Genomic DNA, 17,492 nt, shown 5'->3' on the forward strand with positions numbered 1-17,492 from the left:
GAGGGTACTCTGTGTAACTCAGAAAATTATAAACGAACAATATAATTTACTACATACTGGTTAATATGTAACTCTACATACTTAAGATTCTCGATAATTTGAGCAAACAAAGGAACCTTATCTCTTAAATCTGCTTTTAGTTATTTAGCACGTTTTAAGAATAGCACCTAGACCATGAGAAGAATACATTATAACCAGACAAAACTTACTGGTGAACTGTTTTTCTACTTGATTTAATTGACCTTTGTGCACACAGCACTTCAAAGGCTGCAGGTGCCTTTTTGCTTGTTCCAGTCAAAATTCGTTTTACAGGTTACCTAAGCTGACCATTGTCTGATTGTGTGACTTTTGTTTTCTTAAGCTGACCAAGCAGAGGATAAGTTTGCTCATTTCTCTACTTAAGTATCCTTAAGAAATTTATAATGCTTTAGTATGAGCTTCTGTGGTGTAAAAATAGACACTCTGTATTAGAAACTCATGCAAAATACATCAATACCTTGAAAATTAATGTAACATGACTTTGGAAAGACAAAAATAGCAGGCAGTCAACTGACAACACCCTACACTGGTACACGGTTAGCTGAAGTTTTCTTAAACAAAGCAGCCTATTTAAGTCAAGTATATCATGGCATATTCTTACTGTATTACAGGAACAAAGGTACTCCATAATTAACACTGAAACAAGTTCCTCAATTCTTACATTTAATCTCCTCCCACTTCACTAAGAAGGAAGTACACAACATATTCTGGAAACAACCACCAAGAATTATCTGGGGGTTGCCTTTCTTTTCTGTTTTGCTTAATGTTAAGGACTACCTTGTGGATCCTACACGTAAGTGTTTGGCTAAGAAAAAGAGGAATACTTTTGTATTAAATGCCAAGGCATTTTAAACATTAGCAATACATGTAATCAACGCCCTGAAAAATAATTGTGTGTGTGTAACCTAAAATCAAATAAAAGCTGATTTTATTTCTCTGGATTTTCCTATGCGAGTATCATACGTACCAAAAGTTCAGTCAGTCCTTCACAGCATTCAATCAACTCGCTTTTTTGTATCATAACAGGTTTAAGTGCTTTGATGTTCTTGAAACAAAGCATCTCCACTTAGGAGTTACTGCAGTAAACAAGTTAACTTTTTAAACTGCTATGGTCATTGCTCACACACGTAACCAAACTGCTGTCATTTTTGATGCTCGGTATTTTTGGCAAGAGAAGTGATACATGCTTGCAGTTAGTTAGGATGCACCCATTGGTCTACTGGGACCCAGACTTGAGATCACCAATATTACTTCACAGAAGCGAGCTCCTAATTGCCACCATCCAGCCTGTGCAGAAACACAAACAGGTATTAGGTAAGGGAAGCATCTATGACAAACTTTAAACATACTACCTATTCGGAAACTAATTTTCATTAAATATTGGGGTTCTTTGTTAATTTCACAGTTAAACAATTGTTACAGATTGTTACATCAGCTACAGCTCTTCAGTCTTAAAATTAGAAATTGAATTCCCCAGAAAAATCAAGAGCCTTGTATTGTTTTCTGTATTAAAGAAGATACAACCAGCTTCCATTTACAGATGTTTTAACCACCATCAGGTTCATTAATAATGATCTTCTCTTTGTCATCATAGCCTTAAGATTGTTACAATGTGTCTATTACAATAGAGTTGAATATCACCCAGGAATTAAGTACAAGTATGGTGTACCTGTGAACCACCAGACATTTCAACAGGCATTGAACTAAAGACAGTTGTTGCAGGTAAAGTAGGTACTTCCATTGGTTTAACAGGCCTTCACACTGTGTTTGCTCCCCTTGCTTTCCTCCAAGAAGAAATAAATGGTCTGTATTTAGAACACACTGAACAGAAACGGTGATGTGTGAAGACAGCATTTTCATTTTAAAATCCAACTACTTCCTCATAACTTTGGAGGCCATGCCTACTTCCGCTAGCCTCTGTTTGGTTACTAAGGCACATTAACTACTGCAGGATTTTTTATACTGGAGATCTTAGCCAGAAACACCATGAACATTCAGGTTTTACATAATGAAAATGCAATAAAGATCAAATTAAGTCTGTACTGGAACCTGTGCTGTTTAGTATCTTCAATGATATAGACAGTGAGATCAAGTGCACCCTCGGCAAGTCTGCAGATTACACCAAGCTAAGCAGCGCAGTTGCCACACCAGAAGGATGGGATGTCATCCAGATGGACCTGGACAGGCTGGAGAAGTGGGCCTGTGAGAACCTCATAAAGTTCAGCAGGGCCAAGTGCAAGGTCATGCACCTGCATTGGGGAAATCTGTGGTTTCAATATGGGAAGGGAATAATGTGATTGAGAGCAACCCTGCAGAGAAGGACTTGGGGGTGCTCACTGATAAGAAGCTTGACATGAGCCAGCAATGTGTGCTGATAGCCCAGAAGGCCAACCATGTCCTGGGCGGCATCAAAAGAATTGTGGCAAGCAGGTCAAGGGAGGGGATTCTGCCCCTCTAGTCCTCTCTTGTGGGACCTTGTCTGGAATACTGTGTCAAATTCTGGAATCCTCAACATCAGAAGGATATGGAACTGTTGGAAGGGGTCCAGAGGAGGGCTACAAGGATGATCAGAGGGCTGGAGCACCTCCTGTAGGAGGACAGGCTGAGAGAGTTGGTCTTGTTCAGCCTGGAGAAGAGAAGACTCCGAGGAGAACTTTTAGTGGCATTCCAGTACCTGAAGGGGCTACAAGAAAGCTGAGGAGGGACTGTTCACAAAGGCTTGTGGTGATAGGATGAGGGGGAAGAGGTGTAAACTGGAGAGGGGCAGATTTAGGCTAGACATAAGAAAGAATTTCCTCGCTATGAGAGTGGTGAGGCGCTGGCCCAGGTTGCCCAGGGAAGCTGTGGCTGCCCCATCCCTGGAGGTGTTCAAGGCCAGGTTGGATGGGGCCTTCGGCAGCCTGATGTAGCGGGAGGTGCCCTTGCCCATGGGAGATGGAGCTAGATGATATTTAAGGTCCCTTCCAACCCAAACTATTCTGTGATTCTGAGTGGTGAAGTAAAATGTAAACGGGTCTAGAAATGCTGTTCCCGTAGGTATCTCATGCCCGCCAGTTCCCAACGACAGAAGAGCCCCTCGGCACAGCAGACGCTGCACAGAAACGCGGTGACGTTTTGTCTGGCAGATAACGTCTTACTAAAAACGGAGAGGGCAGAAGAAACGGGAGGAAACAGCTGACGGGAAAAACAAACAAACAAACAAAAAAACCCAAACCAAACCAAAATAAAAACCCCTCCAATAATCACAAAACAAACAAAAGAAAACCGAAGAAAAACGCGACCCCCCGCCCGCGCCCTCAGCTGGTTGTCGCGCCCGCCCGGCCCGGCGGGCAGCGGGGAGGGCGCGGAAAGCACGAGCCGCGCGAGCCGGCCCCGCCCCCTCCCCCGCATCCCCCCTGTCCCCCGCCCCACTCGCCCTTAGCGTCGACCCGCGCGTGCGCACAGGCGGTGGGGGCCGAGTCGGGTTCTCGTGGCGGCGGCGGCCCGGGTGAGGCTTGTGCTCGTGACGGGGGGACGGTCCCGTATTCCCTCCCCGCTCCCCTCCCCGCTTTCCTCCTCTGCCTTCCCGTTAATTCCTGCTGTCCCTTTGTTGGGAGGCTACAGGGAAGAGGCGGCCGCGCGGCTGCATCCCGGCTGGGGCGGGTGCACGAGGAGCGGGGGCGCGGGGGCCGCAGCGTATCCCGCGCTGCGGGGGTCGCGAAAAAGCACAAAACCAGCTCGAAATCACCGTTCGGTGAAGTTTTTGCAAGCGGTATTCGGTCCTGAAGCCGATTAACGTCGCTGCGGCGGTGTCGGTGCTGGTTTCTGCTGAAGGGAGAGTGCCCCTTCCGGCAAATCCCTTCGGATCCGAAAAAAAAACCTGCGTGTGGTGGGTTTTACAGTCGCCTTTTTTTCAGCCCCTTACACAGAGCAGGAGGAGGGCCTGTGTGCTTCTGGTAGGGCAAAACGACAAAGAACACGTTTGTGATATTTACATTTGTTGTAAGAAATAATTTCTGGACGTTGTTTACCATTTTTTTTCCAGTTTGACTGTAAACGTTTTATTGTGTCTGCTTTGGCATCCTTAGTTTTTGAGGTTCCATAGCCTGCAAGCTATTTGTAGAGAAACAATTTCTCTTTTTTTTTTTCTCCATTTACTTAAAAATAATTTTTATTAATATATCTGGTATTATGCCATGGTAGATATTTAAATGAAATCAAGTCCCATGGCAGGGGACTTGGAACTAGATGGTCTTTGAGGTCCCTTCCAACCCGAACTATTCTATGTTTCTAACTTAGTTTCCTTTCTGCACCTGGTTCTTGAAAAGGAAAAAAAATTACTTCTATGAAGCAGTTTCTTGAATTCATGCATGATGTGTGGTGTCTCTAATACAGATTTAAAGGTGGGGGATCATGGTTATGAAAGCTTCAGTAGAAGATGATGATTCAGGATGGGAACTTGGTATGCCTGACAAGATGGAAAAGAGTAATACAAGCTGGATAGATATAACACAGGATTTTGAAGAAGCTTGTAGAGGTGAGTTGTACTGCTGGTGTTCTGAGAAATGTTGGAATCCTCTAGAGGACTGAGCATAGTTCTTTGACATATTTTAAGCAATGGTATGGCCTGGGTGCAGGCTCCTTACGAATGGACTTCACTGAGTCTGTGTTTCACTTAATTGTGACGTGAGAAATAGCAGAAGAACCTTACCTTGCTTCCTGTTGCAGATTACATAAATATCTTTTTTAAGTCATGCTTTTTTGTTTTAGGCATTTTTGCACCTACTTTTTTTACCTTTGCAAAGATTTCTTCCTATCTCTTCCGCAAATGTCAAACTCATTCATCCATGCAAAATCAACACTCTGCTTTCTCATATACATTTTTTGGTCTTTAGGGTCCAGTGGTTGGTGCATCATTTCTAATCTTTGAAACAGAGGCTAAACTTCTGAAGAGATGCAGTGCATCCCAGTCACAGGAAAGCGGTTGCTTCCATTTAAGCAATGCCTTTATCATTATTTAATATTAATGCTAGTTTACCATGATGGCGACTTTATTTTTTTCAACCAATTTCATGACATTAGGGAAAAATAAATATGAAACTGCAACTTAACACACAAAATTACGTAACGATACGTACTACTTTCTTATGATATCTTGTAATTCCTGTATATTAATCATGTGCCATTCATGTACCATCAAATCCATTTAAAGATTTCATTAGAAGTGATGAGGAAAAACAAGCCTTTCAGTAAAATTTTCTGGGAAAATATAGATATCTTCACAAAGGAGCACAGAAAACTGTTGTCCTGTATTCCGGGCTGTCCAGATGGTGTTAATACTGTTTGGTCATTCTAGAACGGCTTCAACTGTTGGAAAAACGGAGAGGGTTGAGAAAGAACTGTGGGACAGCTGGGGGGAGGTGGTTAGCCTTTCAGTCTTGAGAGTATGGTGAGTAAGGAGATTGTCCTACAAAAGTTACACTAGAACGGTGGTTGTAATTATTTATCCTGTTCTGTTCCTTTGTAGAACTGAAGTTAGGAGAGCTGCTTCATGACAAGCTGTAAGTATGCCTGTGGGATAGTTCTGTTTCTTAGACAGGATTAGTGCAAGTATGTTAATGTTTGCCAGTAAGCAAGTCGTGCAGTATCAGCTAAGCTTTTTAAAACTTCTCCTTTTAAATAAAATATTTGAGGTATTCAGAATATCTTTCATCCTCGGCAATATATATATATATGTGATGCACCTGTAGGAATAACAAGTGTTTCTCATGGTGCCACCATAGCATCACATTTTCAGTTAATCCATGTAGTTTAGAAGTCTATAGCATGTCTTATGATCAGTGGTGTTGACGCTACTGAACTTGCTGAACTGTTTTATGAGGACATGCTTTTATAAAAAAAAAAAAAAATTAATAAAAAAGCCAAAAAGACTTTAAGCTTTTAAATTTGGTTGCCTCACATGTAACTGGAAGGTTTAGGATAAACAGTGCTTATGCTTTAACATAACTTTCAAATAATATGCTAAAATGAAAACTGAGAGCTCTACAGATGGAGAAAAAGTGTACTTTAAAAAAAACAAAACAAACCAACCCTTGTGCTAATATCTCGCTGAATTCATTGAAGAGTGATGTAAGGTTAAGATATTTTTAAGATAAAAGTAAATTGTTCAGCCACACAAATCTGTTTACTTGCATAAAGAAAAAAGTGCTGATTTAAGACCAGTAGGTCAGAAAACACACTACGAAATGCAAACCTGCTTGAAAAGGCATGCAGGGATGTCATCAAATAGGTTCTCAGTAGAATCGAGGTGTACTGTTGTTATTTTATACATCAGAGCATTTCAGAGCAAGTAGCAGTTTTCAGAAATAGAATGTGCCACATGCAATAACCTTGTTTATGTAATAAGGGCTTGTGCAGCAGTTCTGATGAATACTGTACGTGTCAAAGTTGAGATGCTATATCTCTTCTTCTGTAGGCAAGTCATCATTTAGCATGGTTCTAAAAGCTTTCATGCCCTGGCTACAAGAGCTCTATTGTCACATGCTGGAGTCTTTTTGTATCAGTTTTCTTAACATGCCAGTTTTAAACAAAGTAGGTATATTTCATAGGATCATAGAATCACCAGGTTGGAAAAGACCCACAGGATCATCAAGTCCAACCATTCCTATCAAACACTAAACCGTGCCCCTTAGCACCTCGTCCACACGTGCCTTAAACACCTCCAGTGAAGGTGACTCAACCACCTCCCTGGGCAGCCTGTTCCAGTGCCCAATGAACCTTTCCATGAAAAATTTTTTCCTAATATCCAGCCTAAACCTCCCCTGGCAGAGCTTGAGGCCATTCCCTCTTGTCCTGTCCCCTGTCACTTGGGAGAAGAGGCCAGCTCCCTCCTCTCCACACCTTCCTTTCAGGTAATTGTAGAGTGCAATGAGGTCTCCCCTCAGCCTCCTCTTCTCCAGGCTAAACAACCCCAGCTCTCTCAGCTGTTCCTCATAAGGGCTGTTCTCCAGCCCCCACACCAGCTTTGTTGCTCTTCTCTGGACTCGTTCCAGAGCCTCAACATCCTTCTTGTGGTGAGGGGCCCAGAACTGAACACAGGATTCAAGGAGCGGTCTCACCAGTGCCGAGCACAGAGGGAGAACAACCTCCCTGGACCTGCTGGTCACACCGTTTCTGATCCAAGCCAAGATGCCATTGGCCTTCTTGGCCACCTGGGCACACTGCTGGCTCATGTTCAGTCGCTGTCAACCAACACCCTCAGGTCCCTCTCCTCCAGTCAGCTTTCTAGACAGACTTCTAGTCTGTAGCACTGCACAGGGTTGTTGTGCCCCAGGTGCAGGACCCAGCATTTGGCCTTGTTAAACCTCATGCCATTGGACTCTGCCCAGCAGTCGAGCCTGTTCACATCCTTTTGGAGCCTCCCTACCCTCCAGCAGATCCACGCTTCCACCCAGCTTAGTATCGTCTGCAAACTTGCTAAGGGTGCCCTCAATGCCTTCATCCAGGTCATTGATAAAGACATTGGGGAGCCCCACTTGTCACTGGCCTCCAGCTGGAGTTAACTCATTTCCCACCACTCTCTGGGCCCGGCCATCCAACCAGTTTTTCACCCAGGAGAGTGTTCACCTGTCAAGGCTGGAGGCTGACAGTTTGTGAAGCAGAATGCAGGTGACAGGATGAGAGGGAATGGCCTCAAGCTCCACCAGGGGAGGTTCAGGCTGGACATCAGGAAAATTTTTTTCATGGAAAGGGTCATTGGGGACTGGAACAGGCTGCCTAGGGAGGTGGTTGAGTCACCTTCCCTTGGAGGTGTTTAAGGGATGGGTGGATGAGGTGCTGAGGGTCATGGTTTAGTGATTGGTAGGGATGGTTGGACTTGATGATCCAGTGGGTCTTTTCCAACCTTGTGATTCTGTGAAAGAGATTCTGTGTCTTGGGGTGTATAGAAACAGGTGTGAGTAGATTTAGTAATGGGATATTTTTCTTGGTAGTGTTCTTCAGCATTAAAGTAGTCTCAGAGATCTCATTTACTTTTAGGCGTCTCTTTTCTTATTTGTTGAGAAATCCTCAAATTTCTGAAAACCATGATGTCTAAAGATCACTAGTAATGTTTATATACTTTACCTTATTGTCTGTAGTCAGAGTACAGGGTACTCGGTTTATCGTCATTTGTTCCTTTACATTGGTTTGTGAAGACTAAAGTAAAATAATTTAATTCAGAACACTTTTTTTTGTGTGTGTGTGTTCTTAGTTTTGGTCTTTTTGAAGCCATGTCTGCCATTGAAATGATGGATCCCAAGATGGATGCTGGTATGATTGGAAACCAAGTTAATAGGAAGGTTCTTAACTTTGAGCAAGCCATTAAGGTTCGTGGGCCTTTCATGGTTTTGTCTGTTCTGTAAAAGTGTGATACAGTTTTATCAAATTGCCGTTAAGCACAATTCAATATAATTAATGTTTTCAATCTTCACTTAAAATTGATTTTTTTAATTTTATTCTTTATTTTGGATAGTTAAGTAAGAAATACCTTGTGATGTTTACCTTTTTTGTTACCTACATTATCACAATGATGCTAACTCTTTCAGTGGAAAGTACTGTGAAATTGCTGAGTGTTATTACCTCAGATAAACAAATTCCAGAAATGTTTTTGTGAGTCACCCAGTACTTCCCCAAAATGTGTCGTTTATACGAAAATGCATTGGTTGGATCCTCTTTAAACTGAATGGAAACTAGCTTCCTTACAAAAGCTGGAAATTAACACTTCATGATGCTATCCAGTCATTATCGTTGAACAGAAGCTGGCTAATTTAACAACTTTGACAGGAATGATTAACTTATGATGCCTGGTGAAGATAGATTGATGGAGGAAGGTTGAAAGACTTCCTTTTGTTTTGGAAAAAATATACTTGCAGAGGGAAAAAAATTTTACCATGGACCAAGAGAACTCTATATAAAATATTTGCCATCTAAGTAGTGTAGAATTTAGTGCAGAATTGGATATATTGGACAAATTAATTTGAAAGCAGTAGGGTTGCTGCCTCTTGGTCCTGACCTTGAAGGCAGTAAACCTCTGCACATGTATCCACAGTGTAAAAAGCAGTCTTCAAAGAGTAAGTCCAGCGTATTATGCCTTGTTCACTCATTATTATGATTATGCATGATGTTTTGTGATGTAAGTGTTAGCAGTTAACTGGTTTTAAACTTTTATTGGCTACTTATAAATCAGAAATTTTATTTTAGCTTTTACTTTGGATAGTTTTGTTTTTGTCAGTGTTCAATGCAATGATGGGAAAGCAAAGTTTTTCAGAATTTGAGGCACGTTTTGAAGCCAATCAGTAAAGGTAGCAGTATACAAATATTCTGAAGTCTTAACCAAATTGCAATTTCCTTTTCAGCTCTATAAATAATAAGTTGTATTTTGTCTAAATGACTCGCTATTCATTAAGTTTTTTCTTTCTTTGTTTTCTAAGGATGGCACCATTAAAATAAAGGATCTCACTTCACCTGAATTGGTAGGAATAATGGATACATGTTTTTGTTGTTTGGTAAGCATTTCTCTCTTCCTAATGTTAGATGATTTTGCTTTCAAAGTATAGTACTTTAATCCAGTTTAGAAGAAGAAAAAACAGTAGAACTCAAGGAAAACAATTGACCGAGCAGGAAATACATGTGTGGTATTTTAATTTCCGTTTAGGTATTTGGATTTGATACAAGAAGTAGTTACTACTACAAAAAGTGGAATATTTTTGATTTAAGCTAAAGCAGAGTTAAGTGTCATCTAAGTACTTGTATTTTTTGAAAGCATTTTCAACATCACATTGGCTATTTGAAGAGTCACAAATTTGATTTTGGAATTTTTTATGATGAAGAATTATGAAAGAGAACTGGTAGAATTTTCTATAATGTAAAAGGTTTTATAATTTGTGGTTTTGAAATGTATGGTATCTGACTGCCTGTTGTAATTATTGTTTGACTGTGTTGGAAAATGAGTGGGCAGGAACCTACAGCACTCTTGCTCATTTCTTTAGTTAGTATTGGCTGAGCTTACAGGGGCATTTTGAAGAAAGCAAATAAAATAAATAACCAGATCCATTTAGTAAATTAACAGTTATTTGTTAATTGTGGGGGTTTATATATGTGTTCTTTAATTTCCTCAGTAAGTGATATGAGCTATTTTCAGATATTCTCAAAGTAGTTAAGTCCAAAAAGACACATAAAGATCACTGTGTGTTTGATGCAGCATGACATAATTCACACACACCCCTCAAAAAAAAACAACTTTTTTTAAGAGGGGCAGTTCTTGTATTAGAAATGTGCTGTTACTGAGTTTTATGCTATCTCAAGGTAGAAATAATGTTTTAAATGTCTGAAGCTTTCCCTGTAGCTTAAAGCTGCATGAAAATAGTAGAGGGGGTCATGAAAAGAAGCTCTAAGTTGTGGAAGGTAACATACAGTGTATTGCTGAGTTGTTTCATAGCCTCTTGCATTTTTTCATTCTGTATTTATGTAGAGGAAATTTATGAATCTCATATTCTCTTAACTAAATGTCCTGTCTAAGTCACACAGATCAGAGCTGAACTTTGTGGAAGAGGTTTATCCAACAGCAGAATTTGATAGTGTTTAGGATTCAGTAATTTACTGCCTGCCACAGTCAGCAGATGTGAAAAGGTTAAAGTTTCAAAGACCTTCTCTTGCCCTTTTCACTAGATGGAAGGTTGCCATGATAGAGACTTCCTTAATGACTCACTGAAAGACAGTAAGATCAAAAAAGATTTGAGATATGAAAATAAGGTCTTGGCTGTCTTAAGTAAAGCATTTAATTTTCATTTCCCTAGATAACGTGGTTAGAGGGACATTCCTTGGCACAGACGGTATTCACTTGCCTCTATATCCATAATCCAGACTTCATAGAAGATCCTGCTATGAAGGCTTTTGCTCTAGGGATTCTGAAAATCTGTGATATTGCCAGAGAAAAGGTTAACAAAGCAGCTGTTTTTGAAGAGGTATCAGTATCTTCTATGGTTAAATGTAACATTATATGTATGCTCCTTAATGCAAATCAAAGAATATGTTAGAGAGATTCGTTATTGTTTGATTGGTGAATACTGTAGGAGCAACAGTTCATCCTCCTAGAAGTATTAGTCTTGATGTTTTTAAAGTGCAGTTTTCTTCATTAAAGCTGTCCATGCTTTTTGCTGTATTTTGCTTGAGTATTATAATTATTTTACTCAAATAGCAATGCAATTTTTGTGGCTAATGATTTTACAACAATTTTACTTGTGATTTCCTTCCTGATTGGTGTTTTGTTTTTCTGCATTAGATTACCATGCTTGTCTTTTGTTCTAAATGACTGTCTAGCAGTGGAATCAGAGTCTCATTTTCTGGGCTCAGCAATTTTTGTTTCCTCTGAACTTGGACAAGTCACTTCTTACTGACTACATCTGAAATGTATTAAATAATACTTTGCATCTGTAGTTCTGGTGACAGTTTGGTAGGGTAGCACTTGATCAAAATTATGAAGGGCACACTGGTATTAAGTTATGCAGAAAATATTACGAATAACCTAGAGTGGATGGGGGGAGGAAAGTCACCAAAACTATGGGTATATCCAGTTGTGCAGAATAAAGCCAGACTTTTAAACTTGGTGTAGTTAAACAAAACACCCTAAAATAAAAAAGCAACAATACACACCAATAAACAACCCCAAAATCTTTAAACACACAGAAAGAAAAACCCAAACCCCAACTTGAAAATGTGTCTGCAACAGTTTATATTTCACTATGTCCTCTTTCTTTAATATTTATTTTTTAGGAAGATTTTCAATCAATGACTTATGGATTTAAAATGGCCAACAGTGTGACAGATCTTAGAGTTACAGGTATGGTTTGTGCTTCCAGTGTATCTGTCAATCAGTCTCTCTCTTTGGAGCTTGTTGGTTAGTCTCAACCAAACCTAATGAATTAGTAGGAATTCTAGATGTTCAGGTTTTTTATTAGCCTTGGGAACATTTGGGGCTTGTTAAAAAAGATTATTTCTCTTTGAAGAAAAGGTTCAGATGTTTGTTTGTTAAATGCATGAGAAACAGATGTGCCTTTCAGTGTGCCAGCCAAGTGATACAGATACAAACTGTTACGAATCATAGATTCGTAGAATTACCAGGTTGGAAAAGACCCACTGGATCATCGAGTCCAACCATTCCTATCAAACACTAAACCATGCCCCTCAGCACCTCGTCCACCCGTGCCTTAAACACCTCCAGGGAAGGTGACTCAACCACCTCCCTGGGCAGCCTGTTCCAGTGCCCAATGACTCTTTCTGTGAAAATTTTTTTCCTAATGTTGAGCCTGAACCTCCCCTAGCGGAGCTTGAGGCCATTCCCTCTTGTCCTGTTCCCTGTCACTTGGGGAAGTGCAGTCCTTCAGTTCTGCTTCTCAGCCTCGCAGGTATTTTGTGATCTAAACAGATTGATTTGAGGAAAAAGCAGTCTACTAGTTATAAAGCAATGAATACATAAGTTATTAGGTACCTGCATAACTGTATTAGCCTTCTGATTCACCAGTTTCAATACAGACTTGAGCTTTCCATTGATTCACTTTGAGAAAATTTGTAAACACTGTAGATTTGCATCAGTCAATCTGTACTCTGATTTATCTGTTGTTGCAAGACATCCACACCATCCCTCACAAGATTGTTTTAAATCTAGTCTTTAGCTAATGGGTATGTAAAGCACCTAAAACTTGATTTTCCCTCTAAACCTTTTTCCCTTGAGTGGTGCAGGTGTATGTAGGATTGCTTCTTAGCTTTTAATTCTGCTGTGACTTTACAGGTATGCTAAAAGATGTAGAAGATGACATGCAAAAACGAGTGAAGGTATTTTTATCATGTTTGCCTTGTCAATTGTACTGCAAGTGAACCTAGCATAGGTTTGGGGGAGGGAGTTGAGATTACGAAGAGTGTGATGGGTTTGTGTCATTAAGTGACAGGGGTTTTTAAGAACTGCCATAGTGGTTTGTGTAAGATGTTGGTAGTTTGCCTTCTAGCTGAAGACCCTGAAGTCTTCAGAGTTTTTTTGAACTCTTTGGTAATTGCTTCACTTGTAATAGCTGGAACTATGATTTAGAAGATAACACTGGGCTGTGGCACAGAAAGTATGTATTTAACTTCTGACTTTTAGAGAGATATACTACATGATGTTAAAGAAGTCACTAATCTTTGTTTGCCACAGTTTACAATATGAAATGTTCATACAATTTCCTTGTCAATTTGTAGAGTGGACTGAGATAAGTCTTCTTACTATAGGAGAGTCTTGGATCATTCAAGTACCTGTACTATATATTAAGAGGTTTTGAATTTGAGAACTGATTTCTAGGGTTATTTAGCAGATGGGTGCTCTGAAGAGGATAAAAAGATTTTATCAATGTCTTTCCTTTGCAGTTTTTAAGAACTTGAAATTTCTTTATCTTCTAGAGTACTCGAAGTCGACAGGGAGAAGAGAGAGATCCAGAAGTTGAACTTGAAGTAATGAATTGTTTCCTTTTTTCCTGGATTTCGTATTTTAGTACAGCATTACTTTGATCTGTAATTGCCATCTTGTAAGAACAGTGCTGCTACTACTGTCATATCTGGGTTGCGCTAAACATGACCATGAGTGAACCCCATGTTAGCAGGTAGGCTTTTATGCTCTGAGGGGCTCGACTTCTGGATTGAGCCTTATAGCAGAGCAGTGATGCTGCTTCAATGCTGCCATTTATAGACTACCTCTCTAGAAGAAGCTGTTAGCAAAGTAGGTGGTCTTGTCTGCCCTGTACCATTTACTCCTGATGGTACCCGTGCTGTCAGGGAGGAAGTAAGAAGAGGGAGTGAAAGCAGTGTAGCTCCTTCCATAAAAATGATAAGTGATGTAGTTTATATTGCTGATGTAGGAGGGTATAGGTTTCCTTTCCCAGAAATGTTTTTTCTTCATAGATTACTTTTAACATATATCGCTGCAAAGAAAAGATGGTTTAATAATTTGTTGATACTCACTTAAGCTGAGATTTGAATGGTGTTTGTATAGGAGATAGCTATACAGCCAATGGTTGTGCTTTACCAATAGAACCTTAGTATTTTTTATAGTTCTGCTTTTCTCACAGGAGTGTATGTTTCTTCTATAAATTGTATAAGTTTTCTTCAGAATCATACTACATAAAATGTTTTTAAGGCTAGAGGGCATACTTCAATAAATCTGTAAAATATTTTTTTCATAACCTTCAGGGCTTAATGTGTATTGCTTAGTTAATTTCAGGATTTTTTATTACAGCATCAACAATGTTTAGCTGTGTTCAGCAGAGTCAAGTTTACCCGGGTACTACTGACTGTTCTAATAGCATTTACCAAAAAGGAGGTAGGTGTGTTTGCTGTTTCTGTGTTTGCATTGTGCTCCTGTGAAAAACTCATTTTTTGATTTTCTAAGGTCAAGCAATTATTCTACAGTTATGAATTCATTTTACTGCAGTTAAAGGGTTGGTTAAGGCCTTGCAGTAGCAGCCGTTACATTTTCTTTCATTTTTAAAGAAAACACGGGAGAAGACTAGAGCTGATATTATGATGGCCTTGCAGAGAGACAGAATATTCTTTCTAGCACACTTCAAGAAAAATATTTATTGGATTACTTGTTTCACACACAAGAGCAAAACTTTTCTTTCTTAAGTTCAGTTCCCTTCTGTGGAGTTACCTGACATTGGGCAGTGTTGTATCCATCTCTGCAAAATTGTTAGGTTTTCCTTCCATGTAGTATCGAATTTATAGCTAGACTTCTTTTGGTCTGAGAAGCGGATTGTAACGGCTTTACATGCAATGTGTCTGCTTTTTGAATATAAGATTTCTTAATTTTTGAGAGGGAAAGGAACAGCATGTTTTAGGCAAAGGAGTTGAATCGTGTTGCATGAGACAGATCTTCTAGTTTGAAGAGCTCTTTATTTATACAAGGATAAATATGGTACAAACTCTTCAGGCGGGATAGGAAGGGTAGGAGAGGAGGTGGGGTAGCCCTCTTTGTAAGGGAGGACTTGGACTCCGTTGAGATGGATTGTGGTGATGAGGAGATTGAGTGCCTGTGGGCTAAAATCAGAGGAGCCTACCAGAAGGTAGATTTTGTGATGGGAGTCTGTTACAGACCACCCAGCCAAGGAGAAGCAGCTGATGAGCTCTTCTATAAACGGCTGGGGTTAATCTCTAGATCGATGCCTCTCGTTCTTGTGGGAGACTTCAATCTCCCTGATATCTGCTGGAAGAACAATAGAGCAGAAAGGAAGCAGTCTAGGAGGTTCCTGGAGCGTGTGGAAGACAACTTCCTTGCACAGCTGGTGAATGAACCAACAAGGGGGAGTGCCCTCCTGGACCTGCTGTTTGTGAACAGAGAAGGCCTTGTGGGGGATGTGGCAGTAGGTGGACGCCTAGGACAAAGTGATCATGAGATGATAGGGTTTTCTGTTCTAGGTGAAGGGAAGAGGGTGGTTAGTAGGACGGTAGCATTAAATTTCCAGAGGGCAGACTTTAAACTCTTCAGAAGGCTGGTTGGCAAAGTCTCATGGGAGACAGTACTTAAGGGCAAGGGAGCCCATGAGGGCTGGGAGCTCTTCAAAAAGGAAATCCTAGCAGCTCAGGAGAAAGCTGTCCCCATGTTCCGGAAAAAAAGCCGGCAGGGGAGAAAACAAACTCGGTTGAACAGACAGATCTTGAGTGATATCAAGAAGAAGAGAAATGTTTATGGGCTCTGGAAGAGGGGACAGGCCTCTTGGGTGGACTACAGGAGAGAAGTGAGACTGTGTAGAGAAAAAATCAGAAGGGCTAAGGCTCAGCTAGAAATCAGATTGGCAAAGTCTGTGAAAGATAGCAAAAAATCCTTCTATAAATATATAAATAATAAAAGGAGGACTAGGGAGACCATACAGTCCCTATTGGATGCAGAAGGAACAACAGTGACAGGGGATGAGGAAAAGGCTGAGGTACTTAATGCCTTCTTTGCCTCGGTCTTTAATTGTAAAGAAAGTCGTTCTGTCTGTGTACAAACCTAGGAGCTAGAGGAGCAAAATGAGGCTCCCATGATCGAAGAGGAGATGGTCAGAGCCTTGCTAGTCCGACTAGACACCCACAGGTCTATGAGGCCGGATGGGATACATCCAAGAGTATTGAAGGAGCTGGCGGATGTGCTGGCCAAACCCCTTTCCATCATCTTCCAGCAGTCCTGGAAGACTGGGGAAGTTCCACTGGACTGGAGGCTGGCTGATGTTGTGCCCATCCACAAGAAGGATCACAGGGAGGACCCAGGGAACTACAGGCCTGTCAGTCTGACCTCAGTGCCAGGGAAAGTCATTGAGCAGGTGATCTTGAGTGCTATCATGAAGCACACGCAGGAGAACCGGGTGATCAGGCCCAGTCAAGATGGGTTCACAAAAGGCAGGTCTTGCCAAACTAACCTGATCGCCTTCTATGGCAAAGTGACTTGGCTACTGGATGAGGGAAAGGCTGTGGATGTATCTTCCTGGATTTCAGTAAAGCCTTTGACACAGTTTCTCACAGCATTCTGCTTCGGAAACTGTCAGCCTCTGGCCTGGACAGGCGCACACTCTCCTGAGTGGAAAACTGGTTGGATGGCCGGGCCCAGAGAGTGGTGGGAAATGGTGTGAAGTCCAGCTGGAGGCCAGTGACAAGTGGGGTTCCCCAGGGCTCAGTGCTGGGTCCAGCCCTCTTCAATGTCTTTATCAATGACCTGGATGAATGCATCGAGTGCACCCTTAGCAAGTTTGAGGACGACACTATGCTGGGTGGAAGTGTGGATCTGCTGGAGGGTAGGGAGGCTCTGCAAAGGGATCTGAACAGGCTGGACCGCTGGGCAGAGTCCAATGGCATGAGGTTTAACACAGCCAAATGCCGGGTCCTGCAGTTGGGGCACAACAACCCTGTGCAGTGCTACAGACTAGGAGAAGTCTGTCTAGAAAGCTGCCTGGAGGAGAGGGACCTGGGGGTGTTGGTTGACAGTGACTGAACATGAGCCAGCAGTGTGCCCAGGTGGCCAAGAAGGCCAATGGCATCTTGGCTTGGATCAGAAACGGTGTGACCAGCAGGTCCAGGGAGGTTATTCTCCCTCTGTGCTCGGCACTGGTGAGACTGCTCCTTGAATCCTGTGTTCAGTTCTGGGCCCCTCACCACAAGAAGGATGTTGAGGCTCTGGAGTGAGTCCAGAGAAGAGCAACAAAGCTGGTGAAGGGGCTGGAAAGCAGGTCTTACGAGGAGCGGCTGAGAGAGCTGGGGTTGTTTAGCCTGGAGAAGAGGAGGCTGAGGGGAGACCTCATTGCTCTCTATAACTACCTGAAAGGACGTTGTGGAGAGGAGGGTGCTGGCCTCTTCTCCCAGGTGACAGGGGACAGGACAAGAGGGAATGGCCTCAAGCTCTGCCAGAGGAGATTTAGGCTGGACATCAGGAAAAAAATTTT

The 17,492-nt window shown here is 41.5% G+C and overlaps 1 protein-coding gene across 1 annotated transcript in view; it reads left to right on the forward strand.

Moving 5' to 3' along the window:
- The first annotated feature begins 3,509 nt into the window (after positions 1–3,509).
- Positions 3,510–17,492, forward strand: part of NAA35 (N-alpha-acetyltransferase 35, NatC auxiliary subunit) — a 29,478-nt gene continuing 15,495 nt past the window's right edge. The window contains exons 1-10 of the mRNA XM_069880286.1: positions 3,510–3,526; positions 4,414–4,555; positions 5,546–5,579; positions 8,270–8,384; positions 9,489–9,563; positions 10,854–11,021; positions 11,830–11,896; positions 12,845–12,888; positions 13,486–13,536; positions 14,318–14,401. Coding sequence (XP_069736387.1) covers positions 4,432–4,555; positions 5,546–5,579; positions 8,270–8,384; positions 9,489–9,563; positions 10,854–11,021; positions 11,830–11,896; positions 12,845–12,888; positions 13,486–13,536; positions 14,318–14,401 — 762 coding nt within the window. The 5' untranslated portion in view covers positions 3,510–3,526; positions 4,414–4,431. The remainder of the gene's footprint in view (positions 3,527–4,413; positions 4,556–5,545; positions 5,580–8,269; positions 8,385–9,488; positions 9,564–10,853; positions 11,022–11,829; positions 11,897–12,844; positions 12,889–13,485; positions 13,537–14,317; positions 14,402–17,492) is intronic.

This window comes from Phaenicophaeus curvirostris, chromosome Z (assembly GCF_032191515.1).
Source record: "Phaenicophaeus curvirostris isolate KB17595 chromosome Z, BPBGC_Pcur_1.0, whole genome shotgun sequence".
Classification (NCBI taxonomy): domain Eukaryota; kingdom Metazoa; phylum Chordata; class Aves; order Cuculiformes; family Cuculidae; genus Phaenicophaeus; species Phaenicophaeus curvirostris.